This window comes from Myotis lucifugus, unplaced genomic scaffold, assembly GCF_000147115.1.
Source record: "Myotis lucifugus unplaced genomic scaffold, Myoluc2.0 scaffold_7, whole genome shotgun sequence".
Lineage (NCBI taxonomy): Eukaryota > Metazoa > Chordata > Mammalia > Chiroptera > Vespertilionidae > Myotis > Myotis lucifugus.
The window spans coordinates 2,804,088-2,829,694 of record NW_005871055.1 but is presented as its reverse complement, the minus strand read 5'-3'; the positions used below and the strand labels follow the sequence as shown (position 1 = coordinate 2,829,694).

The following is a 25,607-nucleotide window of genomic DNA, read 5'->3' as shown; positions in this document are numbered from 1 at the left end:
ATGCGTAATTTAGTAATAGCCACAGAAAAGGAGGTCTATAAAAGCAGAAATTTTGGGCCAAGCCTGCCGAATCAATGAGAAATTAAGTAGAAATAATCTGATAGTCATGTTTATATTTACGTCATATAAAAGCGGTTCTATAGATAGTTAAAAACACTCAGCAGACCACTGCCGCCTCCTCTACCTGCTGCTCGGGTGCTGTTTCTGAGCTCGCTCAGACTGCTTCTGTGCAGCAGCAGCTGGGGAGATTGTGTGCTCGTTTTGGCTGATGCAGAGTCCTAGGAAGCTGTTAAGACTGCGCATATCCTTGATGTGGCAGTTCAGGGTATTATGGTGGTACAATCTATATATCCTCCTATCTAATAAAAGAGAAACATGGTAATTAGCCGTACCTCCGCTACCCTTCCCATTGGCTAATCAGGGCGATATGCAAATTAACTGCCAGCCAAGATGGCGGCCGGCAGCCAGGCAGCTTGAAGCGAACATGAGGCTTGCTTGCTTCAGTGACGGAGGAAGCCAACGTTCCCCGCCTGCCGCTGCCGGCCTCTGAGCTTGCAGTTTGAAACATTGTTACAAATATAGAAGCTAAACAAAACCCCAGAAACCTGCTTTCAGCCAGCCGGGATCTCAGAGCTGGAGTTGAAACAGTGTTTCGATTATAGAACTAAAACAAACCAGATACCCTGCTTTCAGCAGCCGAGGCCTCAGAGCTGGAGCCAAGCCTCAGAGCTAAAGCTGGCCCAGAATAAAAAAAAAAAGAAAAAAAGGAACGGTTGGGAGCTTCAGTCACCCGCCAGCCTGAAAACAGACCTCAGCCCCTCACCCAGACTGGCCAGGCACCCCAGTCGGACCCCCACCCTGAAGGGGGTGTGACCAGCTGCAAACAGCCACCAGCCCCTAACCCAGGCTGGCCAGGCACCCCAGTGGGGACCCCCACCCTGATCCAGGACACCCTTCAGGGCAAACCAGCCGGCCCCCACCCATGAACCAGCGCCTCTCATCCTATATAGTAAAAGGGTAATATGCTCCCAGCCACCGGGATCAGCGGAGCCGCGAGAGCTCCCGGCACCGGGATCAGCGTGACAAGGGGCAGCGCCCAAACCCCCCTGATCCGCCCTGCGGCTCTGTGTGTGACAGGGGAAGGCGCTCCAACCCCCTGATCAGCCCTGCTCTGTGCCTGATAGGGGGGAGCTCCCCAACCCTCTGATTCGCCCTGCGGCTCTGTGTGTGACAGGGTGCGGCGCCCCAACCCCCTGATTGACCCTGCTCTGTGTGTGACAGGGGAAGGTGCCCCAACCCCCTGATCAGCCCTGCTCTGTGCCTGATAGGGGGGAGCTCCCCAACCCCCTGATCGCCCTGCAGCTCTGTGTGTGACCGGAGGCGGTGCCCCAACTCCCCTATTGGCCCTACTCCGTGAGTGACAGGGGAAGGTGCCCCAACTCCCCTATCGACCCTACTCTGTGAGTGACGGGGGGAGCTCCTCAACGCCCTGATCGGCCCTGCTCTGTGTGTGACAGGGTACGGAGCCCAACCCCCCTGATGGGCCCTGCTCTGTGCATGACAGGGGCCAGCGCCCCAACCCCCTGATCGCCCTGCGGCTCTGTGTGTGACAGGGGGCGGTGCCCCAACTCCCCTATTGGCCCTACTCCGTGAGTGATGGGGGGAGCTCCTCAACCCCCTGATAGGCCCTGCTCTGTGCGTGACAGGGGGGAGCTCCTCAACCCCCTGATTGGCCCTGCTCTGTGTGTGACAGGGGGGAGCTCCTCAACCCCCTGATCGGCCCTGCTCTGTGTGTGACAGGGAGCAGCCCCCCAACCCCCTGATCGGCACTGCTCTGTGCGTGACGGGGTGGTGCCGCAACTTCCCTATCGACCCTGCCTTGAGTGTGACAGGGGGCGGTGCCCCAACCCCCCAATCGGCCCTACCCTGAGCGTGACTAGGGGTGGCATCGAAACCTCCCGATCCGCCCTGCTTCTGTGCATGACAGGGGGCAGCGCCCCAACTCCCCAATCAGCCCTGCTCTGAGCCCGACCAGGGGCTGCACCTAGGGATTGGGCCTGCCCTCTGCCACCCGGGAGCAGGCCTAAGCCAGCAGGTCATTATCTCCCGAGGGGTCCCAGACTGCGAGAGGGCACAGGACGGGCTGAGGGACCCCTTCCCCCCCCCCCCCCGAGTGCACAAATTTTTGTGCACCAGGCCTCTAGTATATATATAAAAGCCTAAGCTACTGGCCAACCATTAGACTGGCCAACTGGTAGCTGTTATGCGCACTGACCACCAGGGGGCAGATGCTCTATGCAGGAGCTCCTGAGCGGCAGTGAATTAGCAGCTGCGGTTGACACACCTGGAACCAGAGAGGAGGGAGCTGATTCTGGGATGCGTCATCTGAGAACTGCCTTCTTGCAGTTCGGGACCCCTCGGGGGATGTTGGAGAGCCCGTTTCCGCCCGATCCTCACAGGCCTGGCCGAGGGACCACACCAGTGTATGAATCCGTGCACCGGGCCTCTAGTTTAGTGATAAAAGGCATGCATCACTTTGTCAAGCAATGTGAATGACAGGGTTTCATAAACAAGAAGTGGGTATCTGCTAAAAAGAATTTGCTACTTTACTTGCAAATTGTGTGCTTAAAATAAGCAATTTATTCTTATTTTTAAAAATCACTGCTATGATGTGTGTTTTCTCTATTTAAAAATTTTTCCTTCTTTCCATTTATACTTAAATTTATGGGCACATTGCAACTGGCACATTTCAAGAAAACAAATTAAAAACAATATATTTTTATCACCATCACACGGAGATAAGGTGGAGAAAAAAATCCCTTTTCTGGAAAAATAAGTAATTTACTGGAGTACTATATAAAGAAATAAGTTGAATGAGCTTGTGATTAAGGACCATTAATAGCATGCTCATTCAACTTTTTTCTTTATACTCCAATAAATTAGTTTTCCCTTTTTAGTAAAAACATCTTGTATGCCTTATTTAATTGGATAATGTAATTGTTTTCAATTCAATGTAAAACCAAAGATAATGTTAAAAAAATTTTGTTCATAGATATTCCATGTAGGTTAAAATAACTTTTGAAATGGATAAATTATTCTAAAAGAAATGGATTCTAGATGGTTTCCCTTTCAAATCATATGGGATTTTTTGGGGGGTAAAATAATTCTTTTTTCCCTCCTCCTCCTCTACCTTTTCTTGCTTCCCTTCCTCTCCTTTTCATCCTTTTATCTCTTTTTTTTTCCTTTCTGAATACCTGTGTATGTATCTCTCTCTTCTGACTGTTGGTATATATCTTATTTTCACACATGGTAAAATACCTAACATAATGTATACAATTGGTAAACATTGGCTCATGGAATTAATTAATTAATTTAAATCATCCTTAAAAAGAAGATGAACATTACTTGTAGAAATGGCTATCATTGGGAGAACCAAGTAGCCAAATTATTACTCATGACATTTAAAAAGAATTCTATAGGAGACATTAAGTTTTATAAGATCTAATTTTGATTATTATTGCTTAAATTGTAAATAATTATTAAGTGGTAAATTATGGGGTGCAGTAAAAGTAGAATTCTTCATGTTTTGATTAATGCTCAATTTATTGCATTTTTCTCAAAGCTGAGACTCAAAAGATTTTAATCCAGAATTACCCTTAAATTCACTTCTCTAGGGCAGTGGCATTGTCAGCTTCAAAGCATATGTTGGAAATTTGATTTTATTTTGGAACAATTTCACTCTCTGCTCTGCAGGAGCTGACCAAACGGGAAGTCGAATACATTGCCTTGTCAAGAGACACCACGGAAACTGATCTCAAACAGCGTCGAGAGATCCGTGCAGGCACGGCCTTTTACATCGATCAGGCAAGTTCTGATCACGCTGTAACACATGACTGTTTACTCCAGGACTATACGGAATTGATTTTTAAAGTAGAAAGAGAGTGGTAGCTCATGGAGTAGTGAAAGATAGCTTGTACTGTACTCTCTCTAGATAGGTTTGATCTCGATATTTTTTAGTTTCTGTTCTTGGAAATGCCTTCTTGGTTTCATACTAAATAAGAAACCACAGATAAAATTAATGGTTCTAAAATGTTGGCTAAAGATCATTATGCCATTTTCTTAATTTTCAATTACTTTCTACTTTTTTGGGGGGCTTCTTAGGTACATATTACCAACTAAAATAACATTTTATTAATATTATAGTGAAGCTTGTTATATATTTCTTCAAATTATTGTTTCAAATACTAAATATTGTTCTTTGTTAAAATACCTAGAGAAAAAAGGACAGAGATTTTAAATGAGCAGTTCATAGAGAAAATTTTTTAAACGTTCAACACATTTGTGACAAGATGCTTGACCATTTTATTTCTAAAAATAAAAATTAAAACAATAGTGAGCTGCTATTTTTTTTAAATTTCTTTATTGGTTAAGGTATTACAAATGTGTCCTCATCCCCCCATTACCCCCCAACCTCCCCCCCGCCCCCCTGTGAGCTGCTATTTTTCTTCCCTCTCTCAGATAGGCAAAGATTAAAGAATTTAATTGTTGATGAGGAAAAAAGGCTGAGGAAAGAGCATTGCTGTTGATGAGGTCATAAATTTATACAATTTGAAAGAAAATTTAACAATCACTATCTATGTAAAGAATACATTTTGACCAGCAGTTATGTTTCTAGCAATTTTTCTTTTAATTGTTATTCACACAAGCATGCAAAGTTATATATACAAGGATGTTTATTATGGTATTGTTTGATATCATATAAAAGTATAAATGAAATTATAATGATGTACATTTAGGAGGTAAATAAAAAGTGGTAAGTAGAGTTCTCTGTAGCCATTAAAAAGAATGAGATGAATATCTTTGTGGTGATAGAAAAGAAGACAAGTATGTAAATGAAAAAAATTAAGTTGCAAGACAGTGTATATAATATTCCATTTGTGATAAAAATGAAAAAATCTCTATATATAAAAGCCTAAGCGACTGTTATGACCAAATGACCGGAACAACCAGAATGACTGGTCAATCAGTTGTTATGATATGCACTGACCACCAGGGGGCAGATGCTCAATGCAGGAGCTGCCTCCTGGAGGTCAGTGCGTTCCCACAGCCAAACTCCTGCGGCCCCTCCCCTTGGCTGGCCGGCCCCCATTGGCCCCTGGTGCTAAGCCATTCGTAGAGACCTGCTTCTGGGTCGGGGTTTCTAACGTAGCAGAGCAGCTCTCTCTCTGTGATCTATTGAAAGTCAGCCCTTGACAGAAAGGTTTGTCTAGCTCCCATGCTCTCCCTTCCCCAGGGGCCGCCTGCCCGCTGCGGTGGCAGTGTGATGGTGAGGGAAGGAGGAGGGAGGGAGGCAGGGAATCATGTGGTGGGGCGCTGATGGTGGTGTCTTCGTCTGGCGTCTGTTCCTTCCACGCCTGGCCCGGCGACTGTCCTGACCCTGCCAGGGCCTTCGGGCCCAGGCTGGGATGGGGAACTGGGAGTGGGTGGTGGTGGACACGGCCCCTTTCCCAGGGGGACCGAGGGCCAGCTCCCTCCTTGGGGCCGGCAGCCAACCTCCTGAAGTTCCCCCTTCTCCCTCACCCCCCGTGCACGAATTCATGCAACGGGCCTCTAGTGAATCTATAAGTGCTTGTGTATACTTTGGAAATTTCCAGAAGGAAACAGAAGAATCAGCTAACAGCTTACCTCTGTGGAAATGTGATTGGACATCTGTGGTGGGGTGAGGAAGGAACTTTCATGGTTCTTTAATACTACGGTGTCGGGTGAATTTCCCGCCAAAATATAAGATGGCGCGTTAAAATGCCTATATCTTTTGAAGTATGGGTTCGATTGAAATGAAATATTTGGTAATACGCAGTTACAATCGGCCCGAGTTTACACGTTTCCCGCACTCCACCGCAAATCTTTATGAACCGAGTTTAAGACGGCTCCCGCGGAGTACGCGCAATTCACGCGAGCCGACTTAACTCGTTTCCCGCAACCCAAGTGTTAAATTTGAAGCTATCACATGAGCACCCAATTACTCTATAATTTAAAAAAGTATAATTATAAAAAACTACTGAGTGAAAAAAATTTTTGAGACCAGAATATTCACATGTTGCATAGATTACTATTAATTACAAAAGGAAAAATGTTAGTACTGAGTATTTCCATGTATGTACTTTGCCAAATTGATAGGCTTTAATTTGTATTAAAAATTACTAACCAGGTTGAATATTTTTATGTTTATTGACTATTGCTTCTATAAGATATCGATGAATTGAGTGGATAAGGAAAAGGAGAGCGGTACTGATAAATAATTTACAGAATATAAAACAAATTTACACCATGTTTATCTATGTAAATATTTGCTATAACTTATCCACTTGTTGATATGAAGTTAATTTAAATATTTTAATGTAATTACTTTGATAAGCAGATTATACATTGAAGAATTGGAAGAATTGGTTAAGGACCAGAAATATGAAAATTTAGGGCTGATATTAAGACACAATGGAGAAATGAGAGATTTTTATTTGCCTCAGAAGAGAAAATAACCTGAAAAAGCCCAAATCAATATTCTAATCTCTTAAAAATCGATTATTGTCCTCATTATTTTCTTACTTTACTTATTGCCCTTATAGTCATTTATTCTGTTTATTGCCATGTGACTCTAAAGAAAGGACTTTAAGTCAATATACAATTGCTTGGATACTCAAATATAAATCAATACAAATTAGCTAAGCTACAAATAAACGACATTTAGGTTTATGTCTGACTGTGAGGAACCACTCTTTATCCTCAAGTTAATTCTGGGAGTAGAAAGCCAGGATGGGAAGTTCAAATGATTTTCTTTAACTTTTTTAGCTAGGAACTCTTTTCACATTTGTATCTTGTTAATTTGTTTGACACAATACTGTGAATTTCCATGATGTACAATATACATAGTTAACATTAAGTGTAAAGATGCACTTTAAATAATTATCTGATATTACAGTGTATTCTGTTTTGGATTATTCTTGATTTTTCTCTTACTAATAGAAAAAATGAGGATTCACTTTTTAAAGGCACTGTTTAAATATTACAGGTCCTCAAAAGCAACTCTTTATAATAAATTGAATACTCATGTTATTGATCAGAAAATATTTTTATCTTGTCTAAATTTCTTTTATTTATTTTAGCAAGTAGGGGGAAATTTTATATTATAAACTTTATCTCATTTATGAATGAGATAAACTTTATATTATAAACTTTATCTCATTTATGAAGCCACTTTCCACATGTAACCACTGTGAAAACTACAAAGTAGTCTTCCAGAAGTTCATTCATAAATTAAGTACTTGGAATTTGGAAACCATCTCCTGCAGAAGCAGGCTCTTTAGAGTGGCTGCATTCTGGTACTTGCATCAGATCCTTTGCAGCCACATTGTCTAATACAGCTGTTCTCAACCTGTGGGTTGCGACCCCTTTGGCGGTCGAACGACCCTTTCACAGGGGTTGCCTAAGACCATCCCGCATATCAGATACTTACATTACGATTCATCACAGTAGCAACATTACAGTTATGAAGTAGCAACGAAAATAATTTTATGGTTGGGTCACAACATGAGGAACTGTATTTAAAGGGCCAGAAGGTTGAGAACCACTGGGCTAATAGGTTCTAATTGTCACTTGCACAACTGGAGAAAATCTGCCTGTGTTTACTGTGGCCTCTGTGTTAGTAACTCAGGCCTTGGCTCCTTACCATGTTGCCATCTTGCACAGGCCAATTCTTTTCTACTCATATTATGTTAACTGTTTGGCAGAGTTGTATAATTCATTTACAAAAATCAAGGAACATAAACATAACTTCTATTGAGGAGACCTCAGCTGTGGTAGGTGCATTTAATTCTCAAAACATCCTTAGGAAGGAGGTGACTTCCTCAGTTTATAGGTGAAGTAACAGAGCCTTAGAGGGCCATGGCCATACAACTGATAAATAGCAGAGGTGGAATTTGTCCAGTTTTAGAGTTTAGCTTTTTTATTTTTACCATATTATGCTACTTCCCTGAAAAAATGATGACAATGACTACAAGGGTAATAGTATTCATAATAATAACAGCCAATCCTTTTTAAAAGGCTTACGGTGTGCCACAGGTTATCTTTTTTAATCTTCACCATAATCAATGAAAAGTGTACCATAGAGTAGCTTTAGAAAGAAATGGAGACCCAGAGAGGTAAAGTGACTAACCTAAGTCATTGATATTTTAATATTTTAAAATAAAAAAATTGGAATGTAAATTTTTAAAATTTTTTCTTTGGCTTCCTGAAGGTATTATGCTGTAGCCCCTTTGAGTAATTTGAAGCTCTTTGGAATCTTATTTTCATTAAATCATGTCTATATATATTTTATTTTTCTTTTCAAATGTGTACTTTTTAATAATAAGAATTTCATTATTTTTATTTAAATTGTTATTAACCTGCATTCTGAGCACAAGAAAGAGAAATTGTACAGAGAAATAAAAACCAAAGTATTATAAAATACTGTCATTAAGGCACGAAACTGGTATTTGAGTGGATATTCATTATTAAAGCTCTAAACTATACAACCCCTTTGAGAATTAACTATTTAATAACATATTTATTAAAAAGTTATGAAGTTATTACTTGTTATTACTATAGAGCTATAAAGTCCTCAGAGTCAGGTGATGAACATGTAAGTGAAAAATACAGTAACTAAAAGAAAGATCCTATAGTAACAGACCATTAGTAAGCAATTTTGCCTTTCGTGCAGCACATTCAGAGAATTCAAAGAAATTAAGGATTAATCAAAATAATTTTTTAAATCAACATTTTCTCACGTGGAACAAATAATGCCAAGGAATAACAGAACTGCCCAAACCATTCACATGAGCATTTATTAATCCTTTTAACTACCTATTAATAATAGACATGCTCAAAAGAAAATATAGAATAACCATTGAAACAGAAAAGGGAAAAACAAACGTCAAATGTTCCTTAAACAAAGGGCAAATCCTATCAAAAATGCTATCTCAAGAAAGAATTGCAATCACTTTTACCCATTATCTGCTGCATTAAAGTTTCTATCACCAAGATTACGTAAGGCCTGCATACCAAGTTCATCATGCAAACTGCTGCAGCTACAGCAGATGCACAGTCATGTGATGCTTCTAAGTGGACATTCCCATTTCTCACCAGCAAGGAGGCACTAGCACTGAGCACTGCAGCCTGGGAAGGGGGGCGGGACTGGCCTTTGACCTGGGCTGTGGACTGCTGGCCTTCCTGCCCATCCTGAAGGCGCCACTGACTGCATCTTGCTCTTCACCTTCAGGAAATGCAACTTGGCGTGGCAAGCTATTTCTAGATTGAGTGACTGTCTCTAACTGGGAAGCCCGTCCCAGTAAAGATAGCTCATCTAGCACCTCTCCTTCTTTGGCCTCCATGTCTGATTTTGAAGTGGTTAAGGGTTTTATACTTTGGGTGCCATTAGCCTATTGGAGTCATTCAAACATGCTACTGTCCTACTGTCCAGACTCAGCACTTGGGCCGAGTCTTGGGACTATTTGTGCTAGAAGTCCGACGTGTTGTCCACTTTTTGCCAGTTCCTTCAGGACCCAAATGAGCTTTGTGTGTGTTCAGAGTCAGTGCCCTTTTCTTTAGGGACAAAATCATGTCTATGTTAATAATAATGTATCTTTTAATGGGTTTGATAGCTTTAACATTTTTTCCACTACTGCTTTGATTCATAGTGTACACTACCCCTTGAGGATATTCTCATTTAGGAAATGAGGACACAGACCTCCAGAATAATTGTTTGCCTAAGGTCTTCTATCAAATCAGAAGCAAATCTAGGACAGGAGCTTAGACAGTTTTTTATTTTAGGTCATGCAGCTGCTTTTATCTTGAAATGCGTTGTGTCCACGTGTTGGGTTGTTAAACCTGTTGTATGAGATGATTTGTCCAGAAGGATCTTGCTGTGTTTTTTTCTGATTTCTCTGAGAAAACTAGGTCTCTGGAAATTCTGTAGTTGGAAGGGCAGGAAAGGATCCTTATGGTTGATCTAATTTCTGCTTTGAGAAATGATCACATAAAATATCTATGCACCGCTCCCTTCTTTTTTTAAAAGATTTCACTAGAAATTTTTGGTAAGTTTGAAATTTTGGCAGCATTGAACATTAGGATAAACCTGAATTCATTTTAACGCGACTCTTGTTTAAAACCTGACAGTCTCCATGTGTTCTCACCTTGCTTATTTGATCCTCCCAAGAAGCTTGTGGGATGGATAGGACAGATTGTATCTTCATTTCCCTTCTCTAGTTAAGGACTCTGTTTCCTTGTTTAGTTATGTTACCAATTCAAAGAGAGTTCTGAGTTTTCTATTTCATTGGGTGTTATCTGAAGTGTTACAACTGAAAGGAACCTTAGAGATCGTTTATTTTAATCTCTTCATTTTACAAATGGAGGAAACAGGCCTAACGAGACAAAAATCACTTGCCCAAGGTCATTTAGGCAGATAAAGCAAAATCAAGAACTGGAACCCAGCTTTCCTGATTTCCAGTCCCTGTAAGAACCACAAGTATAATTTGCATTACAAGTAAAATTAGGCCATGCTCTGCTATCTTCTATATTTTCATATTGTTTTTGTTTCTTGGAAATAGTGTGCAGTTCGTGCAGCCACAGAAGGCAGAACTCTCGTTTTGGAAGGCTTGGAAAAGGCGGAGAGGAATGTTTTGCCTGTTTTGAACAACTTGCTGGAAAACAGGGAGATGCAGCTTGAAGATGGACGCTTCCTAATGTCTGCAGAGCGTTATGACAAACTTCTCAAGGTAAGAAAAGAAAAATTCAGCTACTCTGTCTTAACTGCTGAGCTGTGGGTAGTGCCATTGTTGTGTAAGACACAACTGTATCAGAATGAGGACACATATTCAGGGGCCCATATCTGTGGCAAATTGCTTAAGTCAGGTCATGAGTCTGCAGTTTTACAAGACTCTTCTAATATTTGCTGGCCATTTTAGAAAATCTCCAAGATTTTTACTTTATCTTGCCAATCTAATAACTTTCTTTTTCCCTTCCTCCCTCTTTTCCTCCCTCCTCCTTCCTTTCCTTTTTTCTTTCCTTTCCCTTTCTCTTTCTTTCTCCTTTTAATTATTCTTCCCTTTCCTTCTCCTTTCCTGTCTTCCTTTTTCCATCTCTCAACAACTATTTACTAAAAGCCTAATGGCTTTTAGACAGTGGTGGGAATACAAAGCTGAAAAAAGTTCAGTTCTTGGCCTCAGGAAGCACAAAGTCAAGTAGATATTGACAGAAATTAGTAGATATTTAAAAGATACCCTGGCCCTGCTAGAATTCCCTTTACTACACCTTAAACATGTCAGATGGGCATTCCCCTACCTGATAGTTGCTTTGCACAAGTACTTGACTCTTTTGGAATGGTTTTCTCCCATATATCTGTCCAGCTTACTTCTATACCTCCTTCAAGTCTTTGCTTAAATATTATATTATACTAGAGGCCCAGTGCATGGATTCGTGCACTAGTGGGGTCCCTCAGCCTGGCCTGTGCCCTTCTGCAATCCAGGACCCCTCAGGGGATGTTGGGAGCTGGTTTTGGCCCGATCTCTGCAGGCCAGGCTGAGGGACCCCACTGGTGCACGAATCCGTGCACTGGGCCTCTAGTATGCATATAAGATCTTTGGTTAATCTCTTCCCGCCCTCCCCCTCTCCCCCCTTCCTTATGAGATCCATCAGTCCGTTCCATGTTTCCATGCCTGTGATTTCTGCTTCTGCATTGAACGTCTGTCCCTTGGTGGTCAGTGCGCATCAAAGCTACCTGTCGGCCAGTTGCTTAGGCTTTTATATATATAGATAGATTATCAATGAAGCCTGCCCTCACCCTCTATTTAAAACTATAATGTGCCCTCTATCCCCATACTCCCTTACCCCACTCTATTTTCCCCCCATAAAGTCTAGCATTCTATGTGCTTTACTTATTATGTTTTTAGTTCATTCTCTGCTTCCCTTTATTAGATTCTGACTTTCAGAAGGGGAGGGGTTTTTGTCACTGATGTTATCTCAACTCTCAGGGCAATGCCTGGCACCAGGTAGGTGCTCAAAAACTGTTTGTTAGATGGATGAGTAAGTGAAATAAAATCTTTAAAGGCTGTGATACAAGTGTGTATAAAGAGAGCCACAAGAGAATGTGGGGCTTCAAAGACTTTGGAGAAGGGGTTCGTGTAGTGCCACAAAAGGACAAGAAGACAGCCCTGTTCGTTCATCTTCAGCCGTACCACACTCCAGCTCTCTGGCTAACCAGGTCCCAAGGGACTGATTGCTCTGCCTCTGCACTCTAGGATTTAGTCTCTCTCGCACCTGTTCTGTAGAGATACAAATGTGTTAATCTTATTACCCCAAGTTGGTTACAAATTGCTCAAGAGCAGGATCTGTGTCTTAGGCTTCTTTTTGATCCTGCTCCCAGGGAGCTAATACAAGCCCCAAACAACCTAGGCATCAAATAATAGATGATACCAGAGGGTCTGATGGAACTGATGCCCATGACTGCTAGGACCTGGAGCATCTCTTTCTGATTCCACTGTATGAGTCTGTTTTCTTGGAAACCTGTTTGGCAACCCTTTCAGTACTCTTGTTTCTTTACTGTTTCCTAGCTGGTGTTTTCATTGTGCAGTATAGTTGTTTTCTTTTTTCTGTATCTAGAGATGGTACCATACTAGTATAATAATAAAGGGATACTTGATAATTTATTATTTTTATTGATTTTTTTAAAGAGAGGAACAGAGGAAGAGAGAGAGAGAGACATTGATGTAAGAGAGAAACATCAATATGCTGCCTCCTGCACGTGCCCTGATCAGGAATCAAATCCACTTTTGGTGTATGGGACGATGCTCCAACCAATTGAGCCACACCAGCCAGGGCAGTACTTGAGGATTTAATCAGTAAGAAAAGTTAAAATCAGTCGTTCATATTGTTATAGTTAATTTATTTAAATGAAAGCCAGTTTATTATTATTATTATTTTTAAAATATATTTTATTGATTTTTTACAGAGAGGAAGGGAGAGGGACAGAGAGTTAGAAACATCGATGAGAGAGAAACATCGATCAGCTGCCTCCCACACGCCCCCCACCGGGGATGTGCCTGCAGCCAAGGCACATGCCCTTGACCGGAATCAAACCTGGGACCCTTGAGTCCGCAGGCCGACGCTCTATCCACTGAGCCAAACCGGTTAGGGCTTATTTTTAAAAAATCTTATTTTATCAATTTATATATTACAAATAAAGAATAATAATTTATATTTATTTTAAAAGTAGATAGATATGATACAGAACATTTTCTCTTTAGAGACTTTCTAATCCTATCTAATAATAGACAAACATGGTAATTGCCCGTACCTTCGCTACGCTTCCCATTGGCTAATCAGGGAGATATGCAAATTAACTGCCAAAAAAGATGGCGGTTAACCGCCAACAAAGATGGTGGTTAATTTGCATATGTAGGCGCAATGCTGGGAGGGGAAAAGGGAAGGACTGAAGAAGCCGCCTGCCGCTGACGGTGATCGGAAACCCAGGTGGCAGGCAAGAGCTGGGTGGCAGGGCAAAGGCAGCCCTGGGGGCCACCTTTGCCCTGCCCCCTGGCCCGTGATTGGAGAACTGGGGCCACCTTTGCCCGCCCCCCGGCTGGTGATCAGAGAAGCTGGGCGGGGCAACTTCCCTGCCCCTGCAGGCCGGTGTTCGGAGAAGTACCTGTATTTTTTTTCTCAAAGTACCTGTATTTTTAATAATTTCTTGACATGATAAAAGAATTTTACATTACAATCCAAGGATGGTGGGGTGAGGAGAAGGTGCAGCAGAACAATCCAACAAACAAAAAGGGAAACAGAAATGCATGGTGGAAGGGATTTGAAGGGTGGGTAGGGGCATTGCCCAACTAAAATGCAATTGGTTTGTTACTGAGTACTATTCATGGGAAGACAGCATCCTGACTCCTTCTCTATACAGCATATTGGGAGTAAAAATGATGCATCCAGGTGGAAATATGATTAGGGGTTGGAAGACAGACAGGGAAAGAAGAAGTCAGAAATAGACACTGAGAGAGTCACTGGCTGGCTGGCTGCAAATACTGACTCTCCAGTAGTGATAGAATAAAAAAGTGGGGGATATCTCTGGAAGATACAAGAGATAGGGAGCAACTCTTCTATGGTTTTGACTTGCCCAGCAGATTTCCACATACACACGTGTACACGCCTATGTTTGCATGCACACACATATACACATAACTGACTGCCCTCCCTGGAAACACAGAAGAAGAAGAAGCCGCCAGAAGAAGAAGCCGCCCACCTTTGGTCCAGGCGCCAGCGCCTACGGCTGGCTGCAGCCCAGGAGATGGACAAGCCACCCGCCCGAGGTCCCAGGCTGCAGCCACCCAGAGAAGCTGCCAGCCCTGTGGTCCAGGGCGCCAGTGCCTGTGGCCAGGGAAATAGGTTCCCTCTTCTCCTACTGCAGTCATTACTTCAATATTCCCCTTCTGAATTTCTCTCCTGTGCTGCAACCCAACTCCACTTTTCATCAGAAGGATATGGAGCAGAGAGAGCAGTGTTAAAAGCTTACATTTTTAAGCCAGTAAGGTTGGTACTTAAACATATAAATGGAAAACTAGAGTCCTTAAGGTAACAAAGGCTACAAAGGACAGGGACAGCGCATCCATATGGGGACCAGCGCATCCATATGGGGACTGAAAACTTTGCAATGATGACAATTAGTGAAGATATGAATCAACTAAAATAGTTGACAGGGACAATTCTTCCATCTTTGAAAATATCTACATCAAATCTGTTTAAATAGATTTTTCATCTGCATAATATAACACATTCTGACAAGACCACCACCACCACCAATGTGGTCAGTGTTGTGCCGATAAATGTTTAATAACTGAGGGACTCCCCCCCTCCCCCCAGTGCACAAATTTTTGTGCACCGGGCTACTAGTTTTTAGTAAATTATTTGAAAAAGAATACTTAGATTATTGAATCATTCTTTTAAGTATATGAGTTACTTCATAATAAGAACTTCAGTATATTATTTGTTCGTGTAGTAGAATTTTGTGCAAAGTTATTGAACATATTACTTTGGATAGGAATTTGGGGTATGGGGTCAAGCAGGTTTTAGTTTACAAGGAGTGCTTATTATTATTAAATGAGAAGGATATACTACATTTTTTTCCAATGTAATCGTCAGTATAAATACATAATTTTTATTGGTAAGTATAATTTCTGTATTCATAGAATCTGTCTCATGGGAACCTCACAGAATATAGGCAAGATCTTTTCACAAAACACCACCACGTTAAAATGATTTGAACACCATAACTGAAGTCCCATATATTTCTAGCTAGATTCAATATACTAAATTAGAATATCTCAAAATGTTAATGATTTCATAGAGGTGATTATAGTAGAATGTTATTATAGAAACAGATACAGTTGGCTTATATAAATTTTATTTATATTCCGATTATAATTTTCAGATAAGTGGAAAATAGAAATATTTAGCTCTCTGAAAATTATACTCTTGGTTTCTCAGACAGGGTTATATCCAGATTCTTGTTTTTGAGTGCATATGACATAGTGTTAGTGTTAGTCCTATTAATTAAATGTAGGGTCATGGTTTTGGTAATGCTAGAAACAATTGTTCATTATGTTTTTTTTATTTTTTTAAAATATATATTTTATTGATTTTTCACAGAGAGGAAGGGAGAGGGATAGAGAGTTAGAAACATTGATGAGAGAGAAACATCGATCAGCCGCCTCCTGCACACCCCCTACTGGGGATGTGCCTGCAACCAAGGTACATGCTCTTGACCGGAATCGGACAAGGTACATGCCCTTCAGTCCGCAGGCCGATGCTCTATCCACTGAGCCAAACTAGTTAGGGCTCATTATATTTTTTAATTATTTCATGCAGTCAATCAACAGACATTTGTCCTGCTATGTGCTAGAGGTAATAAGTCCTTGGATCCAGCAAGAGAAAATCATGTACAGCAGTCAGTGCACAAATGTATGATGATAGACGCTTGCATAGGACATAGTGGAGGGGTATGAAAGTGGTTCTGATGGAAGGAGGGGATGAGAAAGGGTCCCATTTTAAAGATATTTTTTGTGCTTAGCTTTGAATAATACTTGTGTTTAGGCTGTGCAAAGTGGAAAGAGTGTTCCAAACAAGTGGAGCAGTATTGGTGAAGCAGCATGATGTGTCTAAAGAGCCACAGTTATGAGATGGGCACAAGCACAGAGTCACGGAAGGCAGGCCGAGGGGATGGGTGTGAAGTGGTTGCCAAGTCTGGGAGAATCAGACATGAATCTGGCCAGGAAAGGCCTTGAGAGTCATGTTAAGAGTTTCTACACTGTCATGTGGGTCACATTCATATCAACTTTTTAAGCTCCATTGTTTCAACAGCAGAGCACAGTGAAGAGCTATTGATAAAGTCAGGCAGATGTAAGGAATGGCATTTAATAGGTGCCTGCTATGGACCAGTTGCTTTTACATATATAATCACATTTAATTTTCATAAAGCCATAATAATGTTGGTGATATTATTCCCACTTTATAGGTGAGAAAGCTGAGGCTCAGAGAGTGCACTAGAGCCAGGATTTAGAAATCTAAAACCTGCACTGTTTCCAGTCTCTCAACTCCACCATACACTAGTTGCAGGACCAGGGGAAAGTTATATAACTCCTCTGAACAGCAGTTGGTTCACTCATAAAAAGCAATTAAATGACTGTTTAGATTCTGGTGAAAGTTAAATGAGAAAAATTCATGGAAAGTGCTTACCACGTAGTAAGTTTTCAATACATGTTAGTTATGACTATTATTCTACCTTGGTAGAAATATACCCATAGACATAATTATCTGTTTAAGGCCCATGGGCAGGCTCTGCTCTCTGGGTCTACCTTTTTACATCCTCTGGTCTTAACCGGTACGTTGTCCTTACCCTCGTAACTCTGTTACTCTGTGTGACTGCATTGGACTCAGAAACTGACCCACATCTCCTTTGTTCCTCGATATGTTCACTGCCTCTCCTTTCAACACCAGTCTTCATATTGTGAGCCTTCCTTGGCATCATGATCCTCCTTTCACTTTGCTTCCTTCCTTGGCAGTTTGACTTTGAGAGTTTTCTCAAATAGGTTACTCAGTAGTCAGGGCCCAAATTTCTTAGCCTAGAAGCTCTTCCAGTTGTAATCTGTATTAGTTATGATGTAATTTTTGATCTCATACTCTTTAAGGATCATACCAAAGAAGAACTGGATGCGTGGAAGATTGTTCGAGTTAGTGAAAATTTCCGAGTGATTGCTTTGGGCTTGCCAGTGCCTAGGTACTCTGGGAATCCATTAGACCCCCCTCTTCGTTCTCGATTTCAAGCCAGAGATATTTATTATCTACCCTTCAAGGTAAGTATGAACAGGATAATTTATTTTTTAAATAGTTTTTCTATTCGTAATAAATTCACTTACTATGGAAATGTTACTATGTTTGTAGATGTCCTTCTCACTAGCTAATGGTAAGGAAAAAGGATATAGGGTGAAGAAGTATTACATATGTCTCCTTTACCCCCATTGACTCCTCCCCTGCCAATCCCACCCCCCAGCACATGCCCTCATCCCCCTAGTGTCTGTGGCCATTGGTTATGCTTATATGCATCCATACAAGCCCTTTGGTTGATCTCTTACACTTCCCCCCCACCTTCCCTCTGAGGTTTGACAGTCTGTTCCATGCTTCTCTGTCTCTGGGTCTCTTTTTGCTCATCAGTATATATTGTTCATTATATTCCACAAATGATGAGATCATGTGATATTTATCTTTCTCCAACTAGCTTATTTTGCTTAGCACAATACTCTATATTCATCCATTCTATTGTGAATGGTAAGACTTCTTTCTTTTTTACAGCAGTGTAGTATTCCATTATGTAGATGATGTACTAGAGTTTTTTTAATCCACTCATCTGCTGATGGGACTTAGGCTGTTTCCAAATCTTAGCTATTGTAAATTGTGCTGCTATGAACATAGGGGTGAATGTATCCTTTCTGATTAGTGTTTCTGATCTCTTGGGATATATTCCTAGAAGTGGGATTACTGGGTCAAATGGGAGTTCCATTTTTAATTTTTTGAGGAAACTCCATACTGTCTTCCACAGTGGCTGCACTAGTCTCCATTCCCACCAGCAGTGCATGAGGGTTCCTTTTTCTCCACATCCTCTCCAGCACTTGTCGTTTGTTGATTTGTTGATGATAGCCATTCTGATAGGTGTGAGATGGTACCGCATTGTCATTTTGATTTGCCTCTCTCAAATGATTAGTGACATTGAGCATGTTTCCATATGTCTCTTGGCCTTCTGAATGTCCTCTTTCAAAAAGTGTCTATTTAGATCCTTTGCCCATTTTCTTATTGAATTATCTTCCTTTTGTTAAGTTGTATGAGTTCCCTATAAATTTTGGAGATTAGACCCTTATTGGAGATAACATTGGCAAATATGTTCTCTCATGCAGTGGGCTTTCTTGTTTTGTTGATGGTTTCTTCTGCTGTGCAGAAGCTTTTTATTTTTATGCCGCTTTTTATTTTGATATAGTCCCATTTGTTTATTTTTTTTGCCTAGTTTACATTGTCCTAGGAGCTGTATGGGTAAAGATATTGCTACGACATATGTCTGATATTTTGTTGCCTATGGATTCTTCTAAGATTTTTATGGTTTCTCATCTTACATTTAAGTCCTTTATCTATTTTGAGTTTATTTTTGTGTATGGTGTAAGTTGGTGATCTAGTTTCATTTTTTAGCATGTTATCTGTCCAATTTTCCCAACACCATTTATTGAAGAGACTGTCTTGACTCTATTGTATGCTCTTACCTCCTTTGTCAAATATTAATTGAGCGTAATGGTTTGGGTCGATTTCTGGGTTCTCTGTTTTGTTCCATTGGTCTATATGTCTGTTCTTGTGCCAGTACCAGGCAATTTTGAGAACAGTGGCTTTGTAATATAGATTAATATCTGTTATTGTTATTCCTCCTACTTTGTTCTTCTTTCTCAGTATTGCTACAGCTATTTGGGTTCTTTTTAAATTCCAAATGAATTTTTGGAGAGTTTGTTCTAGGTCTGTAAAATATGCCATTGGTATTTTAATGGGGATTGCATTGAATCTATAGCTTGCTTTGAGTAGTATGGACTTTTTAATGATGTTGATTCTACCAATTCATGAACACGGTATATTCTTCCATTTGTTTATTTCTTCCTCTATCTCTTTTTTCAGCATCCTGTATTTTTCCGAGTACAGGTCCTTGACCTCCTTGGTTAAATTTATTCCTAGGTATCTTAATTTTTGTATTGCAGTGGTAAGTGGGTTGTTTTTTTAGTTTCTCTTTCTGTGAGTTCTTTATTGGTGTATACAAAAGCCATAGATTTCTGGGTGTTAACTTAGTATCCTGCTACATTGCCAAATTCATTTATTAGTTCTGTTATTTTTTTGATGGAGTCTTTTGGGTTTTCTATGTACAATATCATGTCATCTGTGAATAATTTCACTCCTTATTTTCCAGTTTGGATGCCATTTATTTCTTCTTGTCTAATCACTATGGCTAGCATTTCTAGTACTATGTTGAACAGGAGTGGTGAAAGTGGGCATCCCTGTCTTGTTCCTGTTCTTAGGGGGAATGGTTTTAGATTTTACCCATTGAGTATGATTTTGGCTGTAGGTTTGTCATATAAGATTTTTATTATGTTGAGGTCTGATACCTCTAGTCCCACTTTGCTGAGAGTTTTTATCTGGAAAGTGTGTTAGATTTTGTCAAATGCCTTTTCTGCATCAATTGATATGATTATGTGATTTTTTTTTTTATTAAATTTTTATTGTTCAGATTACATTTGTTCCTCCCCCCCCCATAACTCCCCTCCTTCCAGTTCCCGCCCCACCCTCCGCCCTCACTCCCCACCCACTGTCCTCATCCATAGGTGCACGATTTTTGTCCAGTCTCTTCCCGAATCTCACATTCCCCTTTCCCCCCCAAGAATAGTCAGTCCATTCCCTTTCTATGTCTCTGATTCATTATAATCACCAGTTCATTCTGTACATCAGATTATTTATTCACTTGATTCTTAGATTCACTTGTTGATAGATGCTTGTTTGTTGTTCACAATTTGTATCTTTACCTTTTTCTTCTTCCTCTTCTTAAAGGATACCTTTCAGCATTTCGTATAATACTGGTTTAGTGGTGATGAACTCCTTTAGCTTTTCCTTGTCTGTGAAGCTCTTTATCTGACCTTCAATTCTGAATGATAGCTTTGCTGGATAAAGTAATCTTGGTTGTAGGTTCTTGGTATTCAGCACTTTGAATATTTCTTGCCATTCCCTTCTGGCCTGCAAAGTTTCTGTTGAGAAATCAGCTGACAGTCGTATGGGTATTCCCTTGTAGGTAATTGAGTCTCTTTCTCTTGCTGCTTTTAAGATTCTCTCTTTGTCTTTTGCTCTTGGCATTTTAATTATGATGTGTCTTGGTGTGGTCCTCTTTGGATTCCTTTTGTTTGGGGTTCTCTGCGCTTCTTGGACCTGTAAGTCCATTTCTTTCACCAGGTGGGGGAAGTTTTCTGCCATTATTTCTTGAAATAGGTTTTCAAAATCTTGCTGTCTCTCATCTTCTGGCACCCCAATAATTCTGATATTATTCCGCTTGAAACTGTCCCAGAGGCTCCTTACACTATCTTCACACTTTCGGATTCTTTTTTCATTTTGCTTTTCCAGTTGGGTGTTTTTTGTCAAATCTTTGGTTTGATTCTTGTGCTCCTCTGGTCTGCTATTGGGTATAATATTCTTTATTTCAGTCCGTGTATGCTTACTTTCTAATTTCTTTATCGTAGCATCGAGGGTCTCATTAGTTTTCGTGAGGCTCTCCACAAGTTTTTTGCAAGCCCTCAAAATTGCGATTCTTAGCTCCATATCCTCCATTTCTGTCATGTTTTTTTGTCTCCGCATCTTTTATGCTTTCTTGGTGCACCCCCTTGTGGTCTTTGTGCGCAGTCTTGTTCTAGCCAAGCCTTAATTGTTGTAGTTAACACTAGAGGGATTTGACCACCAGGCCGACTGGCTATAGGAATCAGCTGTGTGGAAAACTTCAGTCCTCTGGGGAGGCGCTAGTCCAGCCTTTGCCTGAGGTGATCGGCAAATGGCTCTGCGCAGTGCTTGGGCGGGGCGGGCTCAACAGGGCGGGGGGAGGGAGCAGCTATGGGTGCTCTCAGTCCGTCTCTAGGGGCTCTGCCTCTCCGTCCCCGTAACCGCTGCAAACCTCGGAGGGACCGTAGCCAGACAGTCCCGCTTCTCCCGCTTGAGTCAGGGTCCCCAGAGACTCGCCCGGATCTGTAGCCCAGAGTCTGAGACTCACTCCTGATTGAAAACGACAACCGCGCCCTCAGCCACCAGCCCGCTTTGCGCGCGCACCACCTCACCACCGCACCACCGTACCTTTAAATTTTCCACACTGCGCCTCCTCTAAGCCTCGTAATGCTGTTGTTTTTCCTTCTAGTTGAAGAGTCTCTCCTCAGCCAGCCTTCCTGTGGTTCTGGGTGATGTCCGTTCCGTCTTTTAGTTGTATTTTTGAAGTGGTTGTTCGAGGCAGCAAACTCCGGTGTTTACCTATGCCGCCATCTTGGTTTCTCTCTGATTATGTGATTTTTGTCTCTCAATTTGTTTATGTGATGTATCAGTTTATTGATTTGCGGATATTGTACCAGCCTTGCATCCCCAGAATAAATTCCACTTGGTCATGGTGTATGATCTTTCTAATGTAATGCTGGATCTGATTTGCTAGAATTTTGTTAAGGATTTTAGCATTTATGTTCATCAGGAATATTGGCCTGTAATTCTCTTTCTTTGTAGTGTCATTATCTGGTTTTGGAATTAGGGTAATGCTGGCTTCATAGAAAGAGATTGAAAGTGTTCCTTCCTCTTGAATTTTTTGGAATAGTCTGAGAAGGGTAGGTTTTAGTTCTTTGAATATTTGGTAAAACTGCCCTGTGAAGCCATCTGGCCCTGGGCTTTAGTTTGCTGAAGGTTTTTTGATGACTGCTTCAATTTCCTCCTTAGTTATCATCCTGCTGAGATTTTATGATTCTTCTTGATTGAGTTTTGGAAGGTCGTATTTTTCTAGGACTTTGTCCATTTCCTCTAGGTCAGTGGTCAGCAAACTGCGGCTCGCGAGCCACATGCGGCTCTTTGACCCCTTGAGTGTGGCTCTTCCACAAAATACCGACTTCTGCGCATGGGCCACGAAGTTTCAATCGCACTGTACGTGCGTGCCCGCACTTGGTATTTTGTGGAAGAGCCACACTCAAGGGGCCAAAGAGCCGCATGTGGCTTGCTAGCCGCAGTTTGCAGACCACTGCTCTAGGTTGTTTAGTTTGTTGCAATAGAGTTGTTCATAGTATTTTTTCACAATCTTTTTTATTTCTGTGGGGTCTATTGTTATTTTGCCTCTTTCATTTCTGATTTTGTTTATTTGGGTCCTCCCTCTTTGCTTCTTGATGAGCCTGGTTAGAGGTTCATCAATCTTGTTTATCCTTTTAAAGAACCAGCTCTTGGTTTCATTGATCTTTTATATTGGTTTTTTCTTTTTTTGGTCTCTATTTTATTTATTTCTTCTCTGATCTTTATTAACTCCTTCCTTCTGCTCAATGTGGGCTTTTCTTCTTGCTCTCTTTCTAATTCTTTAAGTTGTAGAGTTAGATAATTTATTACCAGTTTTTCTTGTTTTTTTGATGTATGCCTGTATTGCTCTGAACTTCCCTCTCAGGACTGCTTTCATTATGTCCCGTAGATTTTTGGAATGCTGCGATTTCATTGTCATTTGTTTCCAGGATGTTTTTTATTTTTTCTTTGATCTCTTTGGTAACTCAATCATTGTTTAATAACATGCTATTTAACCTCCAAGTGTTTGAATTTTTTTTATTGTTTTTATTTTAGTTTATTTTTAATAATATGCCATTGTGATCTGAGAAGATGCTTGATAAGATTTTGAATCTTCTTGAATTTGAAGAGACTTTGCCAGTGTCCCAATATGTGGTCTATCTTTGAAATGTCCCATGTGCACTTGAGAAGAATGTATATTCTATAGCTTTGTGGTAATTAAGTCCATCTGATCTAGTGAGTCATTTAGGATAGCTGTTTCTTTGCTGATTTTTTGTCTAGAGGATTTATCCAGTGATGTCAATGGGGTATTAAAGTCCCCTGCTATGATTGTATTGCTGTCGATCTCTCCTTTGATATCTTCCAGAAGTTTTTTTTATGTATTTGGGTGCTCCTGCATTGGGTGCATATATGTTTACCAGAGTTATATTCTCTTGTTTTATTAATCCTTTTAGTATTATGAAGTGGCCTTCCTTATCTGTTGTTATGACCTTCACCGTGAAGTCATTTTGTCAGATAAAAGTATTGCTACCCTAGCTTTTTTTTCATTTCCATTTGCCTGAAAAAATATTTTTCCATCCCTTCACTTTCAGTCTGTGTGATTCCCGTGGTTTTAGTAGGGTCTCTTATAGACAGCATGTATGTGAGTCATGTTTTCTTATCCATTAAGCCACCTGATGTGTTTTGATTGGAGCATTTAATCCATTATGTTTAAGGTTATTATTGATAGGTAGTTGTTTGTAGCCATTTTTATTCTTTATGCCTGTGTTACTTCTTCTCTTTCTATTTCTTCTTTTTACAACAGTCCCTTTAGCATTTCTTGCATTGCTGGCTTCATAGTGATATGAAGCCTTAGCCTTTTTTTTTGTCTGCGAAGCTCCTGATTTCCCCTTCAATTTTAAACGATAGCTTGCTCTATAGATTATTCTTGGATTCAGTCCCTTGCTTTGCATAACTTTGTATACTTCATTCCATTCCCTTCTGGCCTGATTTCTGTTGAGAAATCATTTGATAATTTAATGGGAGATTTTTTGTAGGTTACTCTCTGTCTCTCTCTTGAAGCCTTTAAGATTCTCTTTGTCATTAACATTTGCCATTGTAATTACGACGTATCTTGGTGTGGGTCTTTTTGGTTTCATCTAATGTGGGACTCTCTACACTTATGTGACTTTTTTCTTCCCCAAATCAGGGAAGTTTTTTGTTATTTCTTCATATTGTTTTTCTAAACCTTGCTCCTCCTCTTGTCCTTTTGGCACCCCTATTATATGTATGTTACTTGGTTTCATGTTGTCCAAAAGCTCCCTTAAGCTCTCCTCCTGCTTTCTAATTTTTTTCTCCAATTGCTGTTCAGATTGGGTGTGTTTTCTGCCCTGTCTTCTAACTCCACTTCTTCTAATGTAGTGGTGAAACCTTCCATTGTGTTTTTTTATTGTGGCTATTTCATTCTTAATTTCCTGTTGATTCTTACATTAATTTTTGATTTTCTCATCCAGCCGGTTTAGGAACTGCATGATCCTTACTCAGAATTCTTTTTCTGACATATTGCACGCCTCCGTTTCATTTAGTTCCTGTGCTGGCAATTCCTCCTTTTCTTTCCTTTGAGGGTTGTTTCTTTGGCTCCCCATTTTTGCTCTCTCTTTCTGGCCCTGGGCTTCCTACTTGGGGTCTGAGGTGTTGAAGCCCCTAGCGGTTCAGTGATCTGGGACTCACTAGACCAGAGGCTGGGTCTGCCTTTTGTTTCACCCCTTTATTGTTTCTGCTCTGAGTCCCCCCTCACACACCCCTGTTTCTTCCCCAGTTCTGGTTTCTCAGTTGTCCACTTCAGATTCTTCAGGTCGGTAGGGGTGCATGCACAGTTCCTCTGGTGTGCGACTCCCTGTGAGGGCCCAGAGCCCTCTGGCATGCAATTCACTGTGTGGCCTTGGCACCCAAGGTAAGATGGTGCCCTAGGTCCCTCTGGCAGCGCACATGCAGTGTGGTTCTGTGACCTGTGGTTGGGCATACCAGGTAGCACCAGCAGCTCTGACTTGGGCTGGGGGTAGGGCGTGTGCCAGGTGACAGTTCTGTCTGTGCCAGGAGGTGGAGCCTGCCCAAATACTCTGACCAAGCCAGAGGGCAGACCCTGCAGTGTACTTGTTAGTAGGGGTGGGTACTCTGAGTCTCATTAAGGGGTCCAGGTGCCGAGTTGTACGGATCCTGTGGCTGAAGTGGCGGCCTTAGTGGGAAGGAGCATACTCTGGGGCTCACAGGAGGCTGTGGCCAGGGAGGCTGGGGTCCTGGAGGCTGTGTGTCTATAGTTGAGGTAGCAGGTCTTTGGCCAGAGTGGTACAGGGTCCCGGATGGTGTCTTTGGCCAGTCTGGGTGGTGGTGAGGCTGGGCTTCTAGTCACGGCAGCTCTCCCCTTCAAGATTGCGTGGTTTCTGTTCCAGAGCCAGCCTCCCCTGGAGTGCTTGCAGTGGTATCAGGGGCTCCCCATCTAGGAGAGCTCAATCTGCCCGCCCCTGCAGGATCTAACTGTCCCTCACTCACACACACACCACACGTCCATACACTACCTTTTCGCTCCCTCACTCACACTCTCTCCCTCACTGCTGTCCTGCCAGCTGCCATCTTAACACTCCTCCTTTATTTTATTTTATTTTATTTTTTTTAGAGAGTGGTCGGGGGAGAGAGAGAGAAGC

The 25,607-nt window shown here is 41.3% G+C and overlaps 1 protein-coding gene across 3 annotated transcripts in view; it reads left to right on the top strand.

Annotated features, from left to right (window-relative positions):
- Positions 1–25,607, top strand: part of VWA8 (von Willebrand factor A domain containing 8) — a 366,788-nt gene that overhangs the window by 35,525 nt on the left and 305,656 nt on the right. For all 3 annotated transcript variants that reach the window (XM_023748236.1, XM_023748240.1, XM_006083505.3), the window contains 3 exons: positions 3,754–3,864; positions 10,638–10,805; positions 17,268–17,432. In XM_023748236.1, coding sequence (XP_023604004.1) covers positions 3,754–3,864; positions 10,638–10,805; positions 17,268–17,432 — 444 coding nt within the window. The remainder of the gene's footprint in view (positions 1–3,753; positions 3,865–10,637; positions 10,806–17,267; positions 17,433–25,607) is intronic.